This window comes from Pristiophorus japonicus, chromosome 9 (genome assembly GCF_044704955.1).
Source record: "Pristiophorus japonicus isolate sPriJap1 chromosome 9, sPriJap1.hap1, whole genome shotgun sequence".
Taxonomy (NCBI): domain Eukaryota; kingdom Metazoa; phylum Chordata; class Chondrichthyes; family Pristiophoridae; genus Pristiophorus; species Pristiophorus japonicus.
Window position 1 is genome coordinate 38,269,237 of NC_091985.1, and position 21,819 is coordinate 38,291,055.

Consider the following 21,819-nt stretch of genomic DNA (forward strand, 5'->3'; position numbering starts at 1 on the left):
TTCTATCCACTATATCTAGGCCCCTCAGAATTTTATACACCTCAATGAGATCTCCCCTCAGCCTCCTCTGTTCCAAGGAAAACAAATCCAGCCTATGCAATCTTTCCTTATAGCTAAGATTCTCCACTCCCGGCAAAATCCTCGTAAATCTCCTCTGTACCCTCTCCAGTACAATCACGTCCTTCCTGTAAAGCGGTGGCCAGAACTGCATGCAGTACTCCAGCTGTGACCTGTGGCCTCTGACCAATGTTTTATACAGTTCAAGCATAACCCGCCTGCTCTTGTGTTCTGTGCCTTGGCTAATAAAGGCAAGCATTCCGTATGCCTTCTTAGCCACCTTATCTACCTAGCCTGCTACTTTCAGGGATCTGTGGACATGCGCTCCAAGGTCACTTTGTTCCTCTACACTTCTCAGTATCCTAACATTTAATGTGTATTCCCTTTTCTTGTTAGCCCTCCCCATGCATTACCTCACACTTCTCTGGATTAAATTCCATTTGCCACTGTTCTGCCCACCTGACCAGTTGATTGATATCTTCCTGCAGTCCGCAGCTTTCTTCTTCGTTATCAACCACACAGCCTATTTTTGTATCATTTGCAAACTTCTTAATCATATCCCCTATATTCAAGTATAGATCATTGATGTATATCAAAAAAAGTAAGGGACCCAGTACTGAGCCCTGTGGAACCCCGCTTGAAACATCCTTCCAGTCACAAAAACACCCATCGGCCATTAACCTTTTGCTTCCTGCCTCTGAGCCAATTTTGGATCCAACTCACCACTATGCTCTGGATTCCACGGATTTTTACTTTCCTGACCAGTCTGCCATGTGGGACCTTATCAAAAGCTTTGCTAAAATCCATATACATTACATCATATGCTTTGCCCTCCTGGTTACCTCCTTGAAAAATTCAATCATGTTAGTCAGACACGACCTTCCCTTAACAAATCCGTGCTGACTGTCCTTGATTAATCTATGTCTTTCTAAATGAAGATTTATCCTGTCCTTCAGGATTTTTTCCAATAATTTTCCCACCACTGAGGTTAGGCTGACTAGCCTGTAATTACTCAGTCTATCATTTTCTCCCTTCTTAAACAAAGGTACCACATTAGCAGTCCTCCAGTCCTCTGGCACCACACCTGAAGCCAGAGAGGATTGGAAAATGATCGTCAAAACCTCTGCTATTTCCTCTTTTGCTTTGCTTAACAGCCTGGGATACATTTCATCTGTGCCTTGGGACAAAGCCACTTTTAAAGCTGCTAAACCCCTTAATACCTCCTCTCTCACTATGTTTATTTCACCTAATATTTCACACTCCTCCTCGATAATAGTGTCTGCATCGCCTCTCTTCTTTGTGAAAACAGACGTAAAGTATTCATTAAAAACCATACCCACATCTTCCGCCTCCACACACAGATTGCCCTCATGGTCTCTAATAGGCACTACCCTTTCTTAGGTTATCCTCTTGCTCTTAATATATTTGTAAAACATCTTTGGGTTTTCCTTGATTTTACTTGCCAGGAATTTTTCATGCACTCTCTTTGCTTTCCTAATATCCTTTTTAATTTCACCTCTGGATTTTCTACACTCCTCTAGAGATTCTGCAGTATTTAGCCCTCGGTATCTGTTATAAGCCTCCCTTTTTTTCTTTATCCTACCCTGTATGTCCGTCGACATCCAGGGGGCTCTAGATTTGTTAGTCCCACCCTTTTTCTTTAAGGGCACATATTTGGCCTGAACCCTCCGGATCGTCTCCTTGAATGCCTCCCACTGTTCTGACACTGATTTACCTTCAAGTAGATGTTTTCAGTCCACTATAGTCAAATCACCTCACAGCTTAGCAAAGTTGGCTTTTCCCCAATTTAGAACTTTTTTTCCTAGTCTATCCTTGTCCTTTTCCATAAATACCTTAAATCTAACTGAATTATGATCATTAGCAGCTAAATGCTCTCCCACTGATACCCCTTCCACCTGCCCAGCTTCATTCCCTAAAACTAAATCCCGAATCACCCTCTCCCGTGTTGGGCTTGCTACATACTGGCTAAAAAAGTTATCTTGAATGCATTTTAGGAATTCCGCACTCTCTATACTCTTCACACTAATTTTATCCTAGTTAATATTAGGATAGTTGAAATCCCTTACTACAACTGCCCTATAATTTTTGCACTTCTCAGAAATTTGCCTACATATTTGCTCGTCTATCTCCCTCTCACTGTTTGGGGGGTCCATAGTACAATCCCAGCAGTGTGATCGCCCTTTTTTTGTTTTTCAGTTTGACCCATATGGCCGCATTTGATGACCCCTCTAACATATCATCCCTCCTCACAGTTTTAATAGTTTCTTTAATCAATACCGCGACCACCTCCCTTTTTACCCCCCTCTCTATCCCGTCTGAAGATCCTGTAACCAAGAATGTTGAGCTGCCATACCTGCCCCTCTTTTAGCCATGTCTCTGTAATAGTTATAATATCATAACCCCAAGTGTCTACCTGTGCTCTCCCTGTTGACTACTTTCTAGCCCTGTTTCCTCTGTCCTTCAAATTCATTGTACATTTTTGCTTTCCAATTCCAGCTTTACTCCCCCCTGCCCCACTACTAATCATGATGCTGATGATGATGACTGAATCTATTCTCAGGTTCCCATCCCCATGTCAAGCTAGTTTAAACCCTCCCCAACAGCACTAGCAACCCCCCCTGTGAGGATATTGGTCCCGGCTCTGTTGAGGTGCAACCCGTCAGGCTTGTACAGGTCCCACCTCCTCCAGAAGAAGTCCCAATGCCTCAGGAATCTAAAGCCCTCCCTCCTGCGTCATCTCTCCAGCCACGCATTCATCTGCTCTATCCTCCTTTTTCTATACTCACTAGCTCATGGCACCAGGAGTAATCCGGAAATTACTACCTTTGAGGTCCTGCTTTTTAATCTCTTTTCTAGCTCCCTAAACTCTGCCTGCAGGACCTCATCCCTTTTTTTACCTATGTCATTGGTACCGATATGGACCACGACCTCTGGCTGTTCACCCTCTCCCCCCAGAATGCCCTGCAGCTGCTCAGTGACATCCTTGATCCTCGCACCAGAGAGGCAACATACCATCCTGGAGTCACGTCTATGGCTGCAGAAACGCCTGTCTGCTCCCCTGACTATTGAATCCCCTACCACTAAAGCTCTTCCATTCTTCTTCCCACCCACCTTCCCCCTGTGCAGCTGAGCCACCCATGGTACTGTGGTTCTGGCTCTGGCTGCACTCGCCGAAGGCACCATCGCCCCCACCGGTACACAGAAGAGAATATCGATTGGAGAGCGAGATGGATTTGGGGGACTCTTGCACTACCTGCCTAGCCCTCCTCTTCTGTCTGGTGGTCACCCACTTCCTCTCTGCCTGCACACTCTTAAGCTGCAGGGTGACGTTAAACGTCTGCTCTCTCAGATGGACGTAAAAGATCCCTTGGCACTATTTCGAAAAAGAGCAAGGGAGTTATCCCCGGTGTCCTGGCCAATATTTATCACTCAATCAACATCACTAAAAAACATTTTATCTGGTCATTATCACACTGCTCTTTGTGGGAGCTTGCTGTGCACAATTTGGCTGCCATGTTTCCTACATTTCAGCAGTGACTACTCTTCAAAAAATACTTAATTGACCGTAAAACACTTAGGGTTGTCCGATGGTCATGAAAGGCGCTATATAAATACAAGTCTTTATTTTTCCCTCTTAAGTGCGTAATTTGCCTGTTTAATTCAACTAATGCATGCACACATTAGGATATGCAGTTCAATTTGTACTTAACGACTTGCACTAATAATTTGTTAATCTTGGGAAATGTGCTGTAAGCATATACTATACCGCATTTGTGGCATTGCATAATTGCTGCAGGTTTAGAGCCTTATAGCTGGAACAATTTCTAGGATGCTGTTGCAAATTTTGCAACATAAACCTAGTTTTTTGATGCAGACCTCTTCAACAGAAGCTTCATCTTTACAATATTCAGTCGTTTCTAAAGACCTTACTGATATCGCAATGTTACAAATGCATCTGAATAAATTATATTCACTTAGTCCAGCTGTTCAATTAAAATTATGCATGATGGTCTAATGCAGACATCAGCACTTCAATATAATTAACAGTTTCCCTTTTCCTCTAAGATAGTGATATATGTATCAACTGAGACATTATTGTTTAATGAATCCAACCTAAGTAGATTTTTCTCATGTACTGATACATAGCAATGGACCATTCTTCACTTGTCACTCAGTCTTCTTCTTTCGAATGGTGGTAGCAAAACAAATCCTTTGTCAATATTTAAGTCACATATCCAGATCATAGTTTCTGGTATAACAGCATGGATATTTTGCACGCTGCCTGCGAATTTCCTCTGAGGGCAGTGCTCAGTGATGTGCTCCAGGTTCTGATTAGGAGCCCCACAGTCGCATGATGGGGGTACTTTAATCTTCCACCGATAGAACATCTACCACAATCAGTTCTGAGGCGGTTGATGGTTGTCCAATGTTTGCGGGGAAGGTTTGATCCTACAGGTTGTACTGTGGGGTCCTCTATAGGAATCCATTCCGTATGTCGCAGTTCTTCCAAGCACTTCGCCATTGGTCATCAAGGCTGAGGGGAGATCGCTGAAGGGCCTCATTCAGTGATGGCATCAGGAACTCCCAGGTAAGAAATTAAGGTATAACATAGGTGTAGAACAGGAAACCAGATTGGCACTGCTTGAATTCTTCAGATTCTGAACATGTTTTTGTCTTTTCCATCCCACTCCCCCCCCCCCCCCACCCAATAAATGAGCTAAATTTGCGATCCCAGAGATAAAAGCATCATATTCTGCCTCTGTCAGCTCATGTAGGAAATTTGGACACTGGAGTTTATGCTGACATTTGTAAACCCTTTTCTTGTTTAGATGTATGCCAAAAATGTTTGTAAACAAGCATTTTCCTGGTAAATTGATATCCTGACCATACTGCATTTTTGCCACTTCTTCAGTTGCTGCCTGTCTGAGGGAAAGGTTTCAGGGTCCAAAATTGGTTATGGCCATTTTTGAGGCGGTGGCACTGCTTGAGTGCTGATATTAGCGCCGGGCGTTAGGTGCAGCTTCAAATTGCTAAATTCAGTTTTAACTCCCAAAGATGAGAGAGCAGCACTAAAAAGTGGCGTTGCACACTCCTCCTCGACGCCATTGGGGCAGGAGCTCAGGAAGCCTACTCAGTTTCGCAACGGGAGGCTGCTGCCATGCTAGGAAGAAAAGGGAAGAAAAAAAAGTAAAACTTCTCCGATCCACAAATGCACTTTCCCACTCTTAAAACTAATGAAAACATGCAGAAATAAAGAGAAAAACTTACCTTCCTTTCTGGCTGATTCTGCCCAAGAACCGTTCTTTAACCACCACTTTGTTTCAGGCTGTACGGCCACCTGCCGGTACGACAGCTGTACAAAGCAAATATCACGACAGAGGCGTCAAAGAGGTGTTGTACGCCGGATGATGTCACCACGCGGGTGGCGTTAGCCGGTGCAGTGTTGCCACTTGGCACCTCTGCCAAAGAGCCGACTCAATTTCAGCCGGGGTGTGGACGCTGCTTAACGACGACGGTAGGCCTTTGCCGCCCGTTGCCACTTACCGTCGGCGGGAACGGCCGGCTTCCACTACCCAATTTCGACCCCGTCTTTTAACCGCGCGGAGGTACTGCGAGTTGGAGAAAGGAGGAGGGCAAACAATTCCCAACTTGCCCTGATTTTGATAGCCTTGATTGACATAATTGTATCAACATTGGAGGTTCATCCACTGGTTACTGGTCACTTGGCAGAAGAAACCTAAAGGTTTCCACAACCTACTGACTCAGAGACGAGAGTGCTACCACTGAGCTATGGCTGACACGGCTCGGAAAAAGTTAGGAAGTCTTGAAGCAGCATCAACTCCCCAGGCACCCACCCAGCACGCTGCAGCTGGTCATTAAATAAGCAGTCACAATGCCATGTTACAATGTCGGAAGTACAGCTGTTTAACCTGTAAATATGTTTTAGCGGACAGAGCTTCAATGAGCATGATAATTAAAACATTTCAATTGCATTGAATAAAGGTAGATTGGCTTGAAGTCATGAATTGGGAATCATTCATCAAAGTTGCTCATTAACATAGTGCTGTTACGGTTACCACATGCCCTTAGTTAATAGATTGATTATATTAAAATGTTCAGAAATAATCTAGAACTCAGTGGAACTTGTTTCTTTGGGGGCTATGCTATTTCTACTGAGGAGAATTGTTGCTTTTTTACACAGTAGTAGCACTTGCAGAGATAGGAAGGAGCTGAGCATTGCATGAATTATGAGGGTTACATCAATCAGCTTTGAAACAGGTAGAGTGTACTTTCTTTGGTAATGGGGAAGAAATCTTGCCTCGGGCCGAAGACTCAATTTGCAAAGCAACTGCCTGTAAACTCTTTCTTCACCTACCTCTCCACCCACCCTTCTTTTCAAATCCTTTGTGTTACATTATGACTATGAGGAGCACTGATTGGTCACAGGCTTCCAAAACACAGGCCACCTGATATAGTCACACAATATTTAGAAGGATATAGCCATCGAGCTGAAATCGTGACATGATCTGAGACGAAGGTACTACCTCAGATTTTCCTCGGCAGGGCAAGTCAGGACTTCTGCTCACCCCCTGACCCTGGCCAAGTTTTTGGGATTAGGGTAATTCAAACAACCAGGGCAGGCGTCGGTGCCATTTAGGTGGGGGAGGGGATGGCAATTGCTGCGGCTCATTGCCACAGTTGCTGGGTGACTAATACAAAAATAACGGCGATCGCCATTAAACGGCAAGACTCTAAAATGTATTTTTTTACTTGGGATTTTGAACTTGCTCAAAGCTGCCCGTTACAAGTTAATGCTGTCCTCCCACGGCCATGCTGGATTCCAGGTACCCACTGGCCTTCCTGGGGCCCCGCATTGCTTAAGTGCAAATAATGGGATAGATGTTATATGAGATATTGGCCCAGATTTAGCTGCCGAAATCATCATTATAGGCAGTCCCTCGAAGCGAGGATGACTTGCTTCCACGCTAAAAAGGAATGAGTTCACAGATGTTTCAATGAAGGACCTAATATTCCAGATCCAGAACTACATCTTGGAGGATGGAAAATACCTGTGCTTGGATTTTTTTAACGTGTGGTGGCTGTTGCACTCCAGCCACCACACGGGCTTGACAGAGCTAGGTCTTGGTCCAGTGGTAAGGATTAACCAAGACTACTGGAGACCAGCTCTGCTGTTTGGACCGAGCGCGCACACATATAGCAGTGTGTGCTGCCCCTGGGCCCTTGCCTTTTCTCGGCCCCAGACTCATGCCTCTCCTGGGCCCCGGTCACTTCCAAAATAATGGTGCATTTAATGGCGATCGCCATCATTTTTGTGTAAATCATCCAGCAACGTGTGGAAAGAAAGAGATACCCTGTAAATTGAGACTCGGCACTCCACCGTTAGTCTTGTGAAAACAGCAGCTCACCCTCAACCTCCCCGTGCGTTTCATGAAATTGCAGCATCTGCGCATTAATTGCCAATTAAAGTCAAGGTCAGTGAATTCATCTTTAAATGTCATATCTGTACAACTGAACCACTAGGCTCAACACTGCTCAATTCATCACCCTTCACTAACCTACAAACACTCTCTGTCAATCACAACTCACACCTCACATTCATAGCTTCACCTCCCCCTCACACACTTAGCACACTCCAGATGCCCTGTTTCCCTCGCTGCGCCGTTATCAGCTCACATTTTCAGAAACTTTGTGGGGAAACATTCTTTTGAGCTGAAGGATGCAGGGCATGTCTAACAAATGCAGACGCCATTAAATGCCCTGCTACAGCAAATTCTGGCCCATTGAGTCCAGTGACTGGGGCACCAATTAAGCAGACTGCTCCTGGGCGGTGGTGTTTATCTTTGAGTGCTTTTGCATCTGCACCCATCCAGGTGAGAGTTCCATCACTACTGGCTTGAGCCTTGTAGATGGTCAAGATCCTTTGAAGAGTCAGGAGATGAGCCACTCATCACAGAATACCAATACAGTTCACACGCATATTAAAGTAAATATAAAGAGAAAACAAGAGGCATAAAATCGCATGACATGCCATATCATAAATCTTTTGACAATGGAGCAACTTATCTACAGTATTCCTGAGCACAGCATGATATCTGCAAATGTACTATCAATATAAACATATAAAGCAACATGTAGGTCATATAAGTGCCTCCTCTTAATTCCCTATTTTTTATACTGTCTTTCAAATAGATTGAAAGGAACTTCTTTATTCTGGTTAGAAGGATTTTATTATGTACTACAAATATTCGAAAATACCTCATTAAACTGAGTCAGAATGTCATTCCACTAACATATGCCAACTGTAAAGAGCAGCTGAGAAGAAAATCGCAATGTTTGTGTTAGGTGAATATAGACACAAGTACCTACTTTTCCGCATCAAAGAGCTATTGAAATCCAAGATAGAAAAAAAGCAAAAAGTAACTTGATTTTGATCGGGGCAACTTTCAGAATATAGAATATCTTTGCCAGTCAACCAAAATGCAGATTAGTTCTATGCTGTAGTTTTCAAAGTCTTCATTTGAAGTTGAACAAAGTGGGACTGAATTTCTTCTTCAGTTACAGCCGTATAAACTGGATAAGGAAGGAAAATTGAGCAATGAGCCATTCTGCCACTTCCCTGCCACTCTACCCCATTCCAGGAATTTTCCACCAGATATGATGTCAGACATACATTTGTCCTACAAGATTGGCACATTATAATCATACAACAATGACATAAAATGGCTTGGATTTTGCTGGAGCATTATGCCCTGTTAGGCATTTTCCCTTGCCCTTCAGCTTGAAAATTATTTGCACTGTAAGTTGCTGGAGGTGCGAGGACAACAGGGGCATCTTGCCTTTGAGTTCGAAGGTTATGGATTAATCTAGGTTGGTCTTTCAGTGATTTTTAGAAATGGAATTACAAGAAAACAGATATATTGGTTTCCTTTCTACTCCCATTCTTTCCAATTTTCCTTCCTGAAGATTGCAAGTGTGCTTGGGTTTCCAATGAACTACCATAGTAGTTTCTCATTCTCTAAAAGAAAGTTGATTTGTCATTCGCGCTGCATGGAGCAGATCTCTGGGGCATTGCACAGGTCTGAGTTGCCTACAAATTACTATTTTGAAGAAGGAAGAAAACACTTGCATTTATATAGCGCCTTTCACGACCTTAGGTTGTCCTAAAATTCCACACAACCGATTAAATCCTTTTAAAATATAGAGGGGGAATTTTAACTCCCCAAAACGGGTGGGTTTGGTTCAGGTGGGAGGTTAAAAAACCAGAAATCGGAAATAGGAACTGAGCCCACCTCGAACCTGTCCACTTCCGGTTTCAATGAAGGCGAGGCAAGGGGCTGGTGACCAGTCCGCTTGCAGGGGGGGGCGGGTTAGTCATTTAAATATGTTAATGAGGCTGTGTTCCTTCATTTTAAAAGTGGTACTATTTTTAACCACAGGCGTTTCCCTGTCCATCAGGCTGGTTGTGGGCGGGAAACCTACAGAAAAATCTTGAAAGATGTCCTGCCATTAAAAACGGCAGGACATTGGAGAAACCTTAGATTTCAATAGCTCTTTGATGCGGAAAGGTAGGTATTTGTGTCTATATTCACCTAACTCGAACATTGCAATTTTCTTCTCAGCCGCTCTTCACAGTTGGCATATGTTAGTGGAATGACATTCTGACTCAGTTTAATGAGGTATTTTCAAATATTTGAAGTACATAATAAAATCCTTCTAACCAGAATATGCTGCACTCAGCACTACTGTAGATAAGTTGCTCCATTGTCAAAAGATTTACGATATGGCATGTCATGGGATTTTTTTTCCTCCCATTTTCTCTTTGTTTTTACTTTAATATGTGTGCAAACTGTATTGGTATTCTGTGATGAGTGGCTCACCTCCTGTCTCCTCTAAGCCTCTTGACCATCTACAAGGCTCAGGTCAGGAGTGATGGAACTCTGACCTGGATGAGTAAAGGGGCAAAAGCACTCAAGGTGCGCAACACCACCAGGAGCAGTTTGCTTAATCGGTGGACCAGATTTTGCTGTCACAGGGATTCAAACGGTGTCTGCCATTAGTTAGACCTGCCCTGTACCCTTCAGCTCAAAAGATGTTTCCCCACAAAGTTTCTGAAAGTGAGCTGATAACGAAGCAGCGAAGGGAAACAGGGCATCCAGGACCTGAGTGAACATTTTTAATATCTCTCTGAAAAATTCAAACCCTGATGGAATGAGATTCCACATTTGTACCAGTTGATTTTCAGTGCCAGAGAGGTTGGTTGGCAGTAATTAACACTTAGCACTCGTTAAAAGGGTACTTATGCTTTTAATGACAAGAATTAACTTTCTGTGGCAAGATCAATGGGCAGCTCATGGGCAAATACAGCAAGTTCCTGAAGAAAATGCTAAGAGCAAAATGCTGAAGCTAATGGCGGAGCAGCACAACTCCGGATAGCAACTTTTGGATTTCCGCCTTTAACCACACAGCTGCGAGGGACGAGAAGTTGCTATAGCATTTACCCAGAAATAACAGTAAGCAAATTCTGGCCCATTATCCACCCCTCCATCACTGGCGCACTGTGGCTGCACTATATACTATCTACTAGTGCCTAGGGCCTCCCCCCCACCCCCCCTCACAATCTCCCTCCCCTGCTGGTTGCCTCCTCCCCCCCACTCCACTTTAAGGACTTACCCGAGAGCTGGTGCTGCAATGCAGCGGCCCTATCTTCAAGACTTCTTCTCCAGCAAGCTGCCTGGGATGCCCATTAGTTGTCAGCAGCTTGCCGGTTCAATGATAATGAGGCCCAAGTCTGAATATTAGGTGTGCCGTGGACCTATCTGTTCAGGTGCAGAGATCATTCCCTGTGTCCACTGCACGCCTGTTTTCGGGCTCGGAACAAATTTTTCCCCTATTGCATTTATATGTGTAATGTATTTACTTCATGGGTTCTTTGTTTAAGAATTCATAGCAACACATTACTATTAAGAACTAGTTGGTTTATTAGCAAAGGTTTAACAATCACACTGCACATTACCAGTTCATCCACCAACCTCATCGTGGATGCCCTGAACTCAACTGGCTGGGGTTTTATTGAGTCTTGTGAACATCACGTGACTGGCTAAACCACTCTCAGTTCAACAACTCTACAACTATTTTGTTGTATACTTTAATCAAGTGCCCCCTGATTAAAGGGGTGGGGGGTCACATTCCAAAACCTTTTTAGGTGCCCCCTTGTTTTTTTTTCTGAGGGCACCAAAACGCACATTATACAAGTGCTCCCGAGCTAAATGGGGAGGAGGGGGCACTAAAATCGACAAACGTAGACAAATTAACCTTTAGACAAGTGGTTCAAATTAAAATTTGGTTGCCAGGGGTGTTGCCAGTCCCTCCGGCGCCCACCTCTCACGAAAGGCCGTGAGTGTACCAGTGGACACCGCATGCTCCATCTCCAGGGACACCCTGGCTCAGATGTAAGCGCGGAAGAGAGGCAGGCAGTCGGGCTGAACGACCCCCTCGACCGCCCGCTGTCTGGACCAGCTGATGGCACCCTTGGCTGTGCCCAGGAGCAGTCCTACAAGGAGGCCTTCGGACCTACCCGCTCCCCTCCGCACAGGGTGCCCAAAGATCAGGAGTGTGGGACTGAAGTGCAACCAGAATTTGAGGGGCAGCCCCTTTAAATAGTGAAATAGGGGCTGGAGCCTCGCGCATTCCATAAAAACATGGAACACGGACTCCTAGACCGCAGAAATTCAACAACTCTACAACTCTTTTGGGGGGGAACAAAATAACATTAGATCAAGTGCCCCCTGATCTGGGGGACACTCCAGACACTTAACTGCCCCTTTTTTAATAAATGTTTTTTTTTGTTCCAACTGCTCCACAACTCTTTTGGAGTAACCAATAAACATTAAATCTTAAACAATAAATCATGCCCCCCGATCTGGGGGACACTCCAAACATTTCCCAAGGCCCTTTTTTTTTGTATTTTTGTAGTTTTTTTTTGTGTGTTTTTTTTGGGCTCTAAAACCATAATTTACAAGTGCCCCCTATAAAAGGGGAGGGGGACACTAAAAACCCAGCAATTAAAACAAATTAAACTTTAAAACATATAAAATCAAATTAAAATTTGGTTGCCGGGGGTAACAATGCACTCCAGTCCCTCCGGCGCCCACCTCTCGCGGAAGGCCACGAGCGTACCGGTGGACACCGCGTGCTCCATCTCTAGGGACACCCTGGCCCGGATGTACGCACGGAAGAGAGGCAGGCAGGCGGGCTGAACGACCCCCTCAACCACCCGCTGCCTGGACCGGCTGATGGCACCCTTGGCCGTGCCCAGGAGCAGTCCTACGAGGAGGCCTTCGGACCTACCCGCTCCCCTCCGCACAGGGTGCCCAAAGATCAGGAGTGTGGGACTGAAGTGCAACCAGAAATTGAGGAGCAGCCCCTTTAAATAGTGAAATAGGGGCTGCAACCTCGCACACTCCATAAAAACATGGAACACGGACTGCTCTAGACCGCAGAAATTCAACAACTCTACAACTCTTTTGGTTGGATAACAAAAAAAAACAGTTAAGTAAAGCGTCCTCCAATCTGGGGGACACTCCAAACATTTTTCAACTGCCCAATTTTTTTGTGATTTTTTTTTGGGCAATAAAATCATATTTTTTTTCCCAAGTGCCTCCTATAAAAGGGGAGGGGGACACTAAAAACCCCAGCAATTAAAACAAATTAACCTTAAAACATAAAATCAAATCAAAATTTGGTTGCCGGGGGTGATGATGCACTCCAGTCCCTCCAGCGTCCACCTCTCGCGGAAGGCCGCGAGTGTACCGGTGGACACCGCGTGCTCCATCTCTAAGGACACCCTGGCCCGGATGTAAGGACGGAAGAGAGGCAGGCAGTCAGGCTGAACGGCCCCCTGGACCGCCCGCTGCCTGGACCGGCTGATGGCACTCTTGGCCGTGCCTAGGAGCAATCCTACGAGGAGGCCTTCGGACCTACCCGCTCCCCTCCGCACAGGGTGCCCAAAGATCAGGAGTGTGGGACTGAAGTGCAACCAGAAATTGAGAAGCAGCCCCTTTAAATAGTGAAATAGGGGCTGCAACCTCGCACACTCCATAAAAACATGGAACACGGACTCCTCTAGACCGCAGAAATTCAACAACTCTACAACCCTGTGAGCATACTCACATGTGCATATATTACAATGTGTAAATGCAGCTTTGTCACCAGCTACTTCAAAGGAATACTCACAGTTGATTTACCATTTGATTTTCTCTTCCTTGCTCATCTGAAGCTTGTTACTTCCACTTGGCAAGTCCCGCTAAGTGATAGTTCTGCCCAGAAACTCACTGACTGGCGGATTATGTTTTATCTTTCATTTGCTCCAGTAATCGCTGTCTGACTAATTTTAGCTAGAACTTTATGCATCCCAATTCTTGTGCCAGATAGCCAGTATTCTTTAGAGTATTATTAAAACAGACAGCCTGATACTGTTTGTTGCAAGTAGAGATTATCAAATAATACCTTGCCCATTGTAAATTTGATATGTGTCTCATTCAGGATAGTCACTGTCTGATAGGAAGTAAAGTAAGAACGAATGATATGAAAGTGGATGAATCATGTTTAAGGTTTTGTTTGCATTTAATTTTATTCAAAGAACAGAATTAACTCTTGCAAGTGTTTCAGCTTCACATAATGTTTAGAAAATGAATAAAAATGTGAAGTCGGTTGGCCATATTGGAGGATAATTATCAACACTTCTGTAATGCAAATTTAAAATGTTGGGTTCATTTGAACACTTGAAATTTTCTGTCGTTTTAACACATTTTATTCTTGGGGTGTGGGCGTCAGTGGCAAGGCCAGCATTTATTATCCATCCCTCATTGCCCTTTCTATGCCACCTCAGAGGGCAGTTGAGAGTCATCCACGTTGGTGTGGAACTGGAGTCACATACAGGCCAGACTGTGTGAAGATGGCAGGTTTTTGTCCTAATAGACATTAATGAGCCAACTGGGTTTTTAACCACAATGTGACAGCTTCGTGGTAGCTTTTTAGTTCCAGATTTTTGTTTTATTTAAACTGAATTCAGTTGCTACCAGTAAGGATTTGACCTCGCATTCTCTAGATTAACCGCTGTGCTACTGTTGCCCTAATACATCAACATCCTTTGTGATATACTGGGAAACAAAATGCCAGTAGACACCTGCAGCTCTTGTAATTACATTAGATCAGTAGCTGTTAACACGTTAATTTGTTGCAATGTTTGGAAATCCAAATGCAATTGTCACATTCAGTGAAGTATGATCGTCTGTAAATCGAAGTGTTAAACTGAGCAAAATACTGTGGATGCTGGAATCTGAAATAAAAACAGAAAATGCTGGAAATACTCAGGATGTCAGGCAGCATCTGTGGAGAGAGAAACAGAGTTAACGTTTCAGGTCGTTGACCCTTCGTCAGAACTGGACAAAGTTAGAGATGTAACGGGTTTTTAAGCAAGTGTAGGGACAGGAAAAGAATAAAATGACACCTCAGCAGCAAGGTGTCACAAAGCAAGGCGTCACAAAGCAAGGCGTCATAAAGCGCTTCTTGGAGCAATGCATTGGAAGTGAACTTTTTGAATCCCCAGAGTGAAACGCAAGTTGTTTCCATCTTGCATAGAATAATTAGCCATGACAGATCTTACCCCTGTGTGACCTGTTTTTAACCTAAATGCTGTTTCCAGTAATAAGATACATAAATTATAAGATACACCAGATAAAAATTCAACATAGACAAAAAAATAGGATTTTTGTCACAGTTTACTATTTTAATCTATCCTGAATATGTAAGCTGGGAAGTGGTTGAGGAGCAGGATTTTCCTCATTGACCAGAATTAGTGCTGAAATTGCAATTTGTGATATTAGTAACAGCACATTAATATGTTTGTCCATTGTTCCTTTGTCCATTATTTTAATTAAGGTTTATTTCAATTACTTTAAATGGGTTAATGCTTTATCTTTCAAAGGAATTTCATACAAACCTGTTGTGACAATTGAATTTCATCCCAATTCTCTGTATAAACTGATATGTGCACTAGCTTGTTCCTTATTATACTGTGAATTCAGTTGGCAAGGCTCACCTTTTGCTCATGGGGACATTATATGATGATTCTTGTTTTAATGTACCAGGAGCAAAAAGCAAAAAAGATGTTTAATGCTTTCTTACAACAGCAATATACTGAGGTGATTGATGTTAGTTATATTCATAACTTTTTTTTTAACCTTAAGTTAATAATAATTGTGCTAAGTTTTGATGATTTTAAAATAAAATACTCATGTAAACTAACTTTTCAAAATATTTTGTATGCTTACACAGAAATTCATGATGAAGGTAAGCAAAACAAATATTTCACTGACCCTCGCACCGCTTCTGGCAAATTGTAGCATGCTTGTAAATGCTTTATGTAGCATTTATAGCTTTTAATTTTAGCATGCATACATGCACAGTTAATGACGGAACTTATTTTGTCAGAAGGTACCCAGTGTGCCCAACACTTCGATTTATGACGCTCAATCAACAGTCACGTTTCTTATGAGCTTTTTTATTTAAAAAATAAATTGCTTACCATTTCTTTCTTGGCTACACTCCCTCACATATAAAACAAGTTCATGAAAAAGGAGCAATGTAGTGGTGCCGCATGTTGAAGTTCCAACAATGTGCCACAAATTCCCCACTTGGACACTTCCAGATCTCAGTCTTGCCATAGGAGGACATTTTAAGAGAAAGCTGGTCCATCTCTCTGAAAGGAGAAAGGATTGATGTAAGAACCACTTCAGGCTGCCCTTGCATGATACCTAGAGGCCTATTACAGAGTGGGATTGGAAGAATTGTTCGAACCCAGCGGTAGGTCACCAGTCTGCCCGCTTGGTGTGGGCATGGCCTGTTGCTTGGGATGCCTTGATACAGTAATCTTAGGTGTAATCTGATGGTACGGGGTCCAGAAGAGCCGAGGGCCCAGGGACAGCACGGGCCTGCCCAAACTGTGATATGTGTGCGCAGAGCAGGTCTCCAGTCGTCCTGGTTCAACCCTTGCCACTGGATAAAGGCCTAGCTCTGTCGAGCTGTGTGGTGGCTGATGTGCAACGGTCACCACACATTAAAAAAATCCACGTACAGGCATCTTCCACCCCGTCAATTGGAGTTCAGGACTGGAACATCGGGTCCTTCATTGAAACATCTGTGAACTCTTGTGGCAGCAAGTCATCCTCGTTCGAGGGACCACCTATGATGATCTTAGGTGATACTGGTTCAGGGAAAAATATTGACAGTGACAAAACTCCCTGACCTTTTTTTGAATAATGTCGTGGGATTTTGACATCTGCTTGAATCACTAGAACAGGGAATGAGGAAGCTTGACTTATCGTCACAGCCAAAGGACTGAAATTTCAACAATCCAGTACAGTACCTTATTATCTGGCTAGTTTATGAGCTCAAATACCTGGTGTAGCACTTGAAGTCATATCTTTTGATCCTACCAACTGGGTGACGTTGACCCTTAAGAGGAGAAGGGGAAAAATATGTACTAAACCAATAAACTACAGGAAATAACTGAGCCAAGACATGGCACACAATTATCTTTTGAGTTGCTCATTTCAAACTGAATCTTTCCATATCCTTAATATTTTAACTCAATTGATAACTTTCACCCTGAAGTTTCAAGCTGCAGGCGAAGTGGTCACTTACTCCTTTTAATTCATAAATAAGACCGTTGGTTTAAAAACAAATCTTCAAAATCTCTGCTTTTTTTGACAATTTATTTTTTCATATCTACGGTGAGAAATGTAGGTCAAATTTTCCCTCCCCTCCCCACCTCCCCTGCTCCTGACTTGATTGGGGCATAATCCCGAAGGGTCAGAGGGGCCAATTACAAACAGGAGGCAGGAAGTTGTGTTAAAGTCTGTATTGGCACATATGCTTTTTTTTTCTTAATGTGTATGGTTACTCATATCGCAAGTAGCCGGCTCGCGCTGTACCTTGAAGTGGTATGCTCTACGCTGCTCCTTTGAAGGCCTCGACCTGTTGATGGTCCTTGCAGGTCGGGGCCGCTGCGCAGAAAATAACTGGAGTATAACTACAGCCTTTGATGAAAACAAGAGGCTTTGTCCCCTTGTTCAGTGAAGAGGGCGACTGGATTGGACGTCACCAAGGTCCAGGTCGCTGATTGGAGCATGGGCAGGTACAGCAGGAGCGGCGAGGTCGGGGCGAAGGAACGGCGAGAGATTGCAAAGCGACGTGATCGGAGCCCAGGAGAGGCGTGAGCTACGGGCCCAGAAGAGGGGAGGACCCATGGGCAACACTAGGTCCGTGCAGCAGAGCTGGTCTCCAGTCATCTTGGTTAACCCTTGCCACTGGACCAAGACGTAGCTCTGACAGACCCGTGTGGCGGCTGGTGTGCAACGGTCACCACATGTTAAAAAAATCCACGCACAGGCATCTTTCACGCTTCATCATGTAGTTCAGGACCTGGAATGTCAGGTCCTTCATTGAAACACCTGTGAACTCATCCCCTTTTGATGTGGAAGCAAGTCATCTTCGATACGAGGGACCGCCTATGATGATGATGATGGCAGATATGGTAAATGCTGGAAGATTAGTTGATGTGCAGCAGTGAGAGATTAAAGCTCATCTGAAGTCCAGTGCAATTTGTGCAGGTCTTCATGGTGAAATCAAGAAATCTGACCCATACTCGGGTACCCTGCAGAAACTGGATTTTTCTTTTGTTGGGCAATTAAATCAACCAATCAACAGTGTTTGGCATCCAGACTGTAAATGATATCCACATAGTAACACTTTGCTTCATAGAATTGTTTTCAAATTATTATTCTACATTAAAAATCCATGAAGTAGTGTTGTGATCAATGAAATGTTACTTAGCCAACCGTATCTTCAGATCTCTGAAATCCATAATTATAATGTTGCTGCGTTCTACCTAATGTAGAAATCAAGCAATATGTAATTCAGATGGAAGTGAGCACGAAACCGATTCAGTACAAGTGTCCTATCGAATGATGAGTTTAATTACCATTCTAATATTAATGGGTCGGGTAACTGTAAACTCTAATCGAGCGTGAGTCCTGTACAGGTTATTTTCTAACTGCAGGTGAGTGCGAGATGGAGGTATCAGAAGCAGTCAGCGGTGTACGCGTAAGTGCACAAAGAAGTCGTGCAGCAATTAACTTCCCAAATTACTCTTTCCATCAGAAAAACTGAAAGCTGCACATCTCAGCAAATCAGAATTTGTTGGTATCACAATAGGTTAATTGGGTTTGAGGAGAGATGGACAAATTCTGTGTTTTTTTTTGCAGAACCATGAAATCAAGATTTGCTCTCTCTCAATTCTTGCAAGGCGTCTACTCAGTTCAGATTTTAGCTATTTTAGGTGTAGTGTTGCATGTCTTCAGTTGATCAGTGGTATTCCTTATGATAAGCAGTGCTGTGCATTATTAGACATGCTTTTCTGCACAGTTAGAATTCTGTCAAGAAAATCAACGAGCTTGGCTGATGAAGTCACAATATGCATTAACATTCCATATTGTTTTTATTTTTAAAAATATACTTTTTTGTTTACTTTTAGATTGAAATATGAACATTATACTTTGCTGGGTTTAGAGTCACCCTTTCGGCCATTGTTTTTCCTGGACTCCCACTATAACTTTGGTGGGAGACAGTCGCAGTGTCTGGAGAAATGCCACAAACAGCGGAAAATGGCCATTCACATAATTTCTCCGGGGTTTTGCTGGTCTCCTGCCCCAGTTGCCATAGAAGACCGAGAACCGCAGTGGAATCTCCGGTCTGCCAATTCAATTTAGGTCTCTGAACACTATCCCTTTCTTGTGATCAACTTGTTTTTGCATACAACTTGGGTATCATCTACAAACTTAGACATTCTGGCCTCGAAATTCAGGGTCATGAAAGGACGTAAGTTAAGATTTGCTCCTCTGCGGGACCAGGAATTTTTTGACGGGGCTGATTTAGGTGATGACGTCACCCCTCCTAAATTACCGGACATCCGCCTTCCCATCTGCCCTTCACAAAATGTGTAACTCCCAAAAGGTGCTGCTTTCCAGGACCCATTCAGCAAGGCAGTCGTATTTTGCTAAAGGTGCACTGCTCATCGGGTGGGCTGTGGAGAATCGTGTTCATATATTAGAACTTACTGCAGGTTTTGCAAATTTATTTTTCCTTTTGTACTTAAGAAGCCTTCCCCTCCATTATTGTATTACCCTTGGAAAACATTCTATTTCAAGAGAATGATTGAGCTTGGTCTGAGGGCTACACAATGGGCTTCCATTGGGAATCCCACTTTACATGATTTATATGCTGGAGGAAGAGGAACAGCAGGAGGTTATGTGAAGCCAGATTAATCAGGTGGCACCGAGGGACAGCCTGATCCAGCAAGATCTGTAGATGCAAGATGCACTTTCCAAGACCTTTCCCAGGAGCTCTGTTTGAAGTGGCTGTGCTTCAGTCATGAATTAGGTAGCATTATTTAGAAGGTACGTCACGGAAACATGCCATTTGTCCCAACTGATGTTTATGCTCCACATGAGCCTCCTCCAAACTCCTCTTCATCTAACCATACCAGCGTAACCTTCTATTCCTTTTTCTCTCATGTGTTTATTTAGCTTCCCCTTAAATGCATCTTTTGAGGAGCTCTGTTCATTGCTGCAGTCAAGGTCCACAGCGCAGTCAGCTCTCACTGTGCACAAAAAGCATCCACAGTACTCAACTTTAATGCTGCAAGTTCATTCCAGAGAACCATGTGGGCTTTTGTCAGGGCTATTAATTGCACCCATGTAGCGTACACCCCAAATGTATATCCCCATATTTATATGAACTACAAAGGCTACCATTCCCTATTCAGCCTATTTCCAATGACAGACACAGCTCCTTGCACATGAATTCACAGCTTCCTAGCATCTCTCATGATGCTTCTGTCAGTCCAGCATCTCAGCTCTATTGCAACAGTCGAGGCAAGGGCCAAGATGGCTGTTGGGTGACAAGGGACAATTGCTGCTTCCACTTTGTAGGATCATCAGTGCTGCAGAAGAGCACTGCAATAAAGCAGGCATGAAGACAAGGGTAAGAATTGAGCAAGTCATTGAGATGCTCAAAGGATGGTTCTGATGCCTGGATAGGACACAGGATGCCTTACAGTATACACCAACACTATCTCTCAAATTGTGGTAGCATGTTGTGTGCTTTGCAACTTTGCAATCAGGAAAAGGACATAAGAACATAAGAAATAGGAGCAGGAGTAGGCCATAAGGCCCCTCAAGCCTGCTCAGCCATTTAATACGATGGACTCAGGTCCACTTCCCGCCCGCTCTCCATAACCCCTTATTCCCTTATCGTTTAAGAAACTGTCTATTTCTGTCTTAAATTTATTCAATGACCCAGCTTCCACAGCTCTCTGAGGCAGCGAATTCCACAGACTTACAACCCTCTGAGGGAAGAAATTTCTCCTCATCTCTGTTTTAAATGGCCGGCCCCTTATTCTAAGATCATGCCCTCTAGTTTTAGTCTCCCCCATCAGTGGAAACATCCTCTCTGCATCCACCTTGTCAAGTCCCCTCATAATCTTATACGTTTCGATAAGATCACCTCTCATTCTTCTGAATTCCAATGAGTAGAGGCCCAACCTACTCAACCTTTGCTCATAAGTCAATACCCTCATCCCCGGAATCCACCTAGTGAACCTTCTCTGAACTGCCTCCAAAGCAAGTATATCCTTTTGTAAATATGGAAACCAAAACTGCACGCAGTATTCCAGGTGTGGACTCACCAATACCCTGTACAACTGTAGCAAGACTTCCCTGCTTTTATACTCCATCCCTTTTGCAATAAAGGCCAAGATTCCATTGGTCTTCCTGATCACTTACTGTACCTGCATACTAACCTTTTGTGTTTCATGCACAAGTATCCCCAGGTCCCGCTGTACTGTAGCACTTTGCAATCTTTCTCCATTTAAATAATAACTTGCTATTTGAAAAGGATTGATGGCAGTTTGCAAGACGTTGCCTGAAAGCTTTGATGATGTCACTGTTGATGCTATAGGGAATTCACCAGCATTGTGTTTGAAATAGTGATGCTTATTGATAGGGGGATTGCCGTGGAGTTAGAAGGAGCTAAATCTACATTTGTTTTATTATTGGATATGGGGCGGTTCCACTTGTCCTAAAAGGCATTCCCAATCCCGTTAGGACTGAATGTTTTATTTTTGTTTGGCTTATGTTTGGTCTAACCCTGCAAGCTCGCTGAATCTTTTAATGAACTCCACCAGACCTGTTAGTTGGTTTTTTCGAGAAGAAAATGCAACTGAAAACTCTGTACACATTAGTTGACTTGTTTTTCAGATGGCTACTTAGCACCTGATTACATTGGCTTTTTAAAAAAAAAGAAATCAACTAGGTGGACCATTCCACACACACAAATTCCCATTTTAAAACAGAGTCTCCTTAGTAGGGAAAGGGTTATGGGAATGTTTACCACACTAACCAACTATTGGAACCTGTGCTGAGTGAACACTAGCCCTATATTCTCTCGAGTTTAGAAGAATGAGAGGTGATCTCATTGAAGCATACAAAATTCTTACAGGGCTTGACAGGGTAGATGCAGGGAGGAGGTTTCCTCTGGCTGAGGAGTCGAGAACCAGGGATTACAGTCTCAGAATAAAGGGTTGGCCATTTAGGACTGAGA

General features: G+C 43.6%; 1 protein-coding gene across 1 annotated transcript in view; it reads left to right on the forward strand.

Moving 5' to 3' along the window:
• The window catches only part of ryr2a (ryanodine receptor 2a (cardiac)), a 924,147-nt gene that overhangs the window by 194,387 nt on the left and 707,941 nt on the right, over positions 1–21,819 (forward strand). Inside the window, exon 5 of the mRNA XM_070890953.1 lies at positions 15,436–15,450. Coding sequence (XP_070747054.1) covers positions 15,436–15,450 — 15 coding nt within the window. The remainder of the gene's footprint in view (positions 1–15,435; positions 15,451–21,819) is intronic.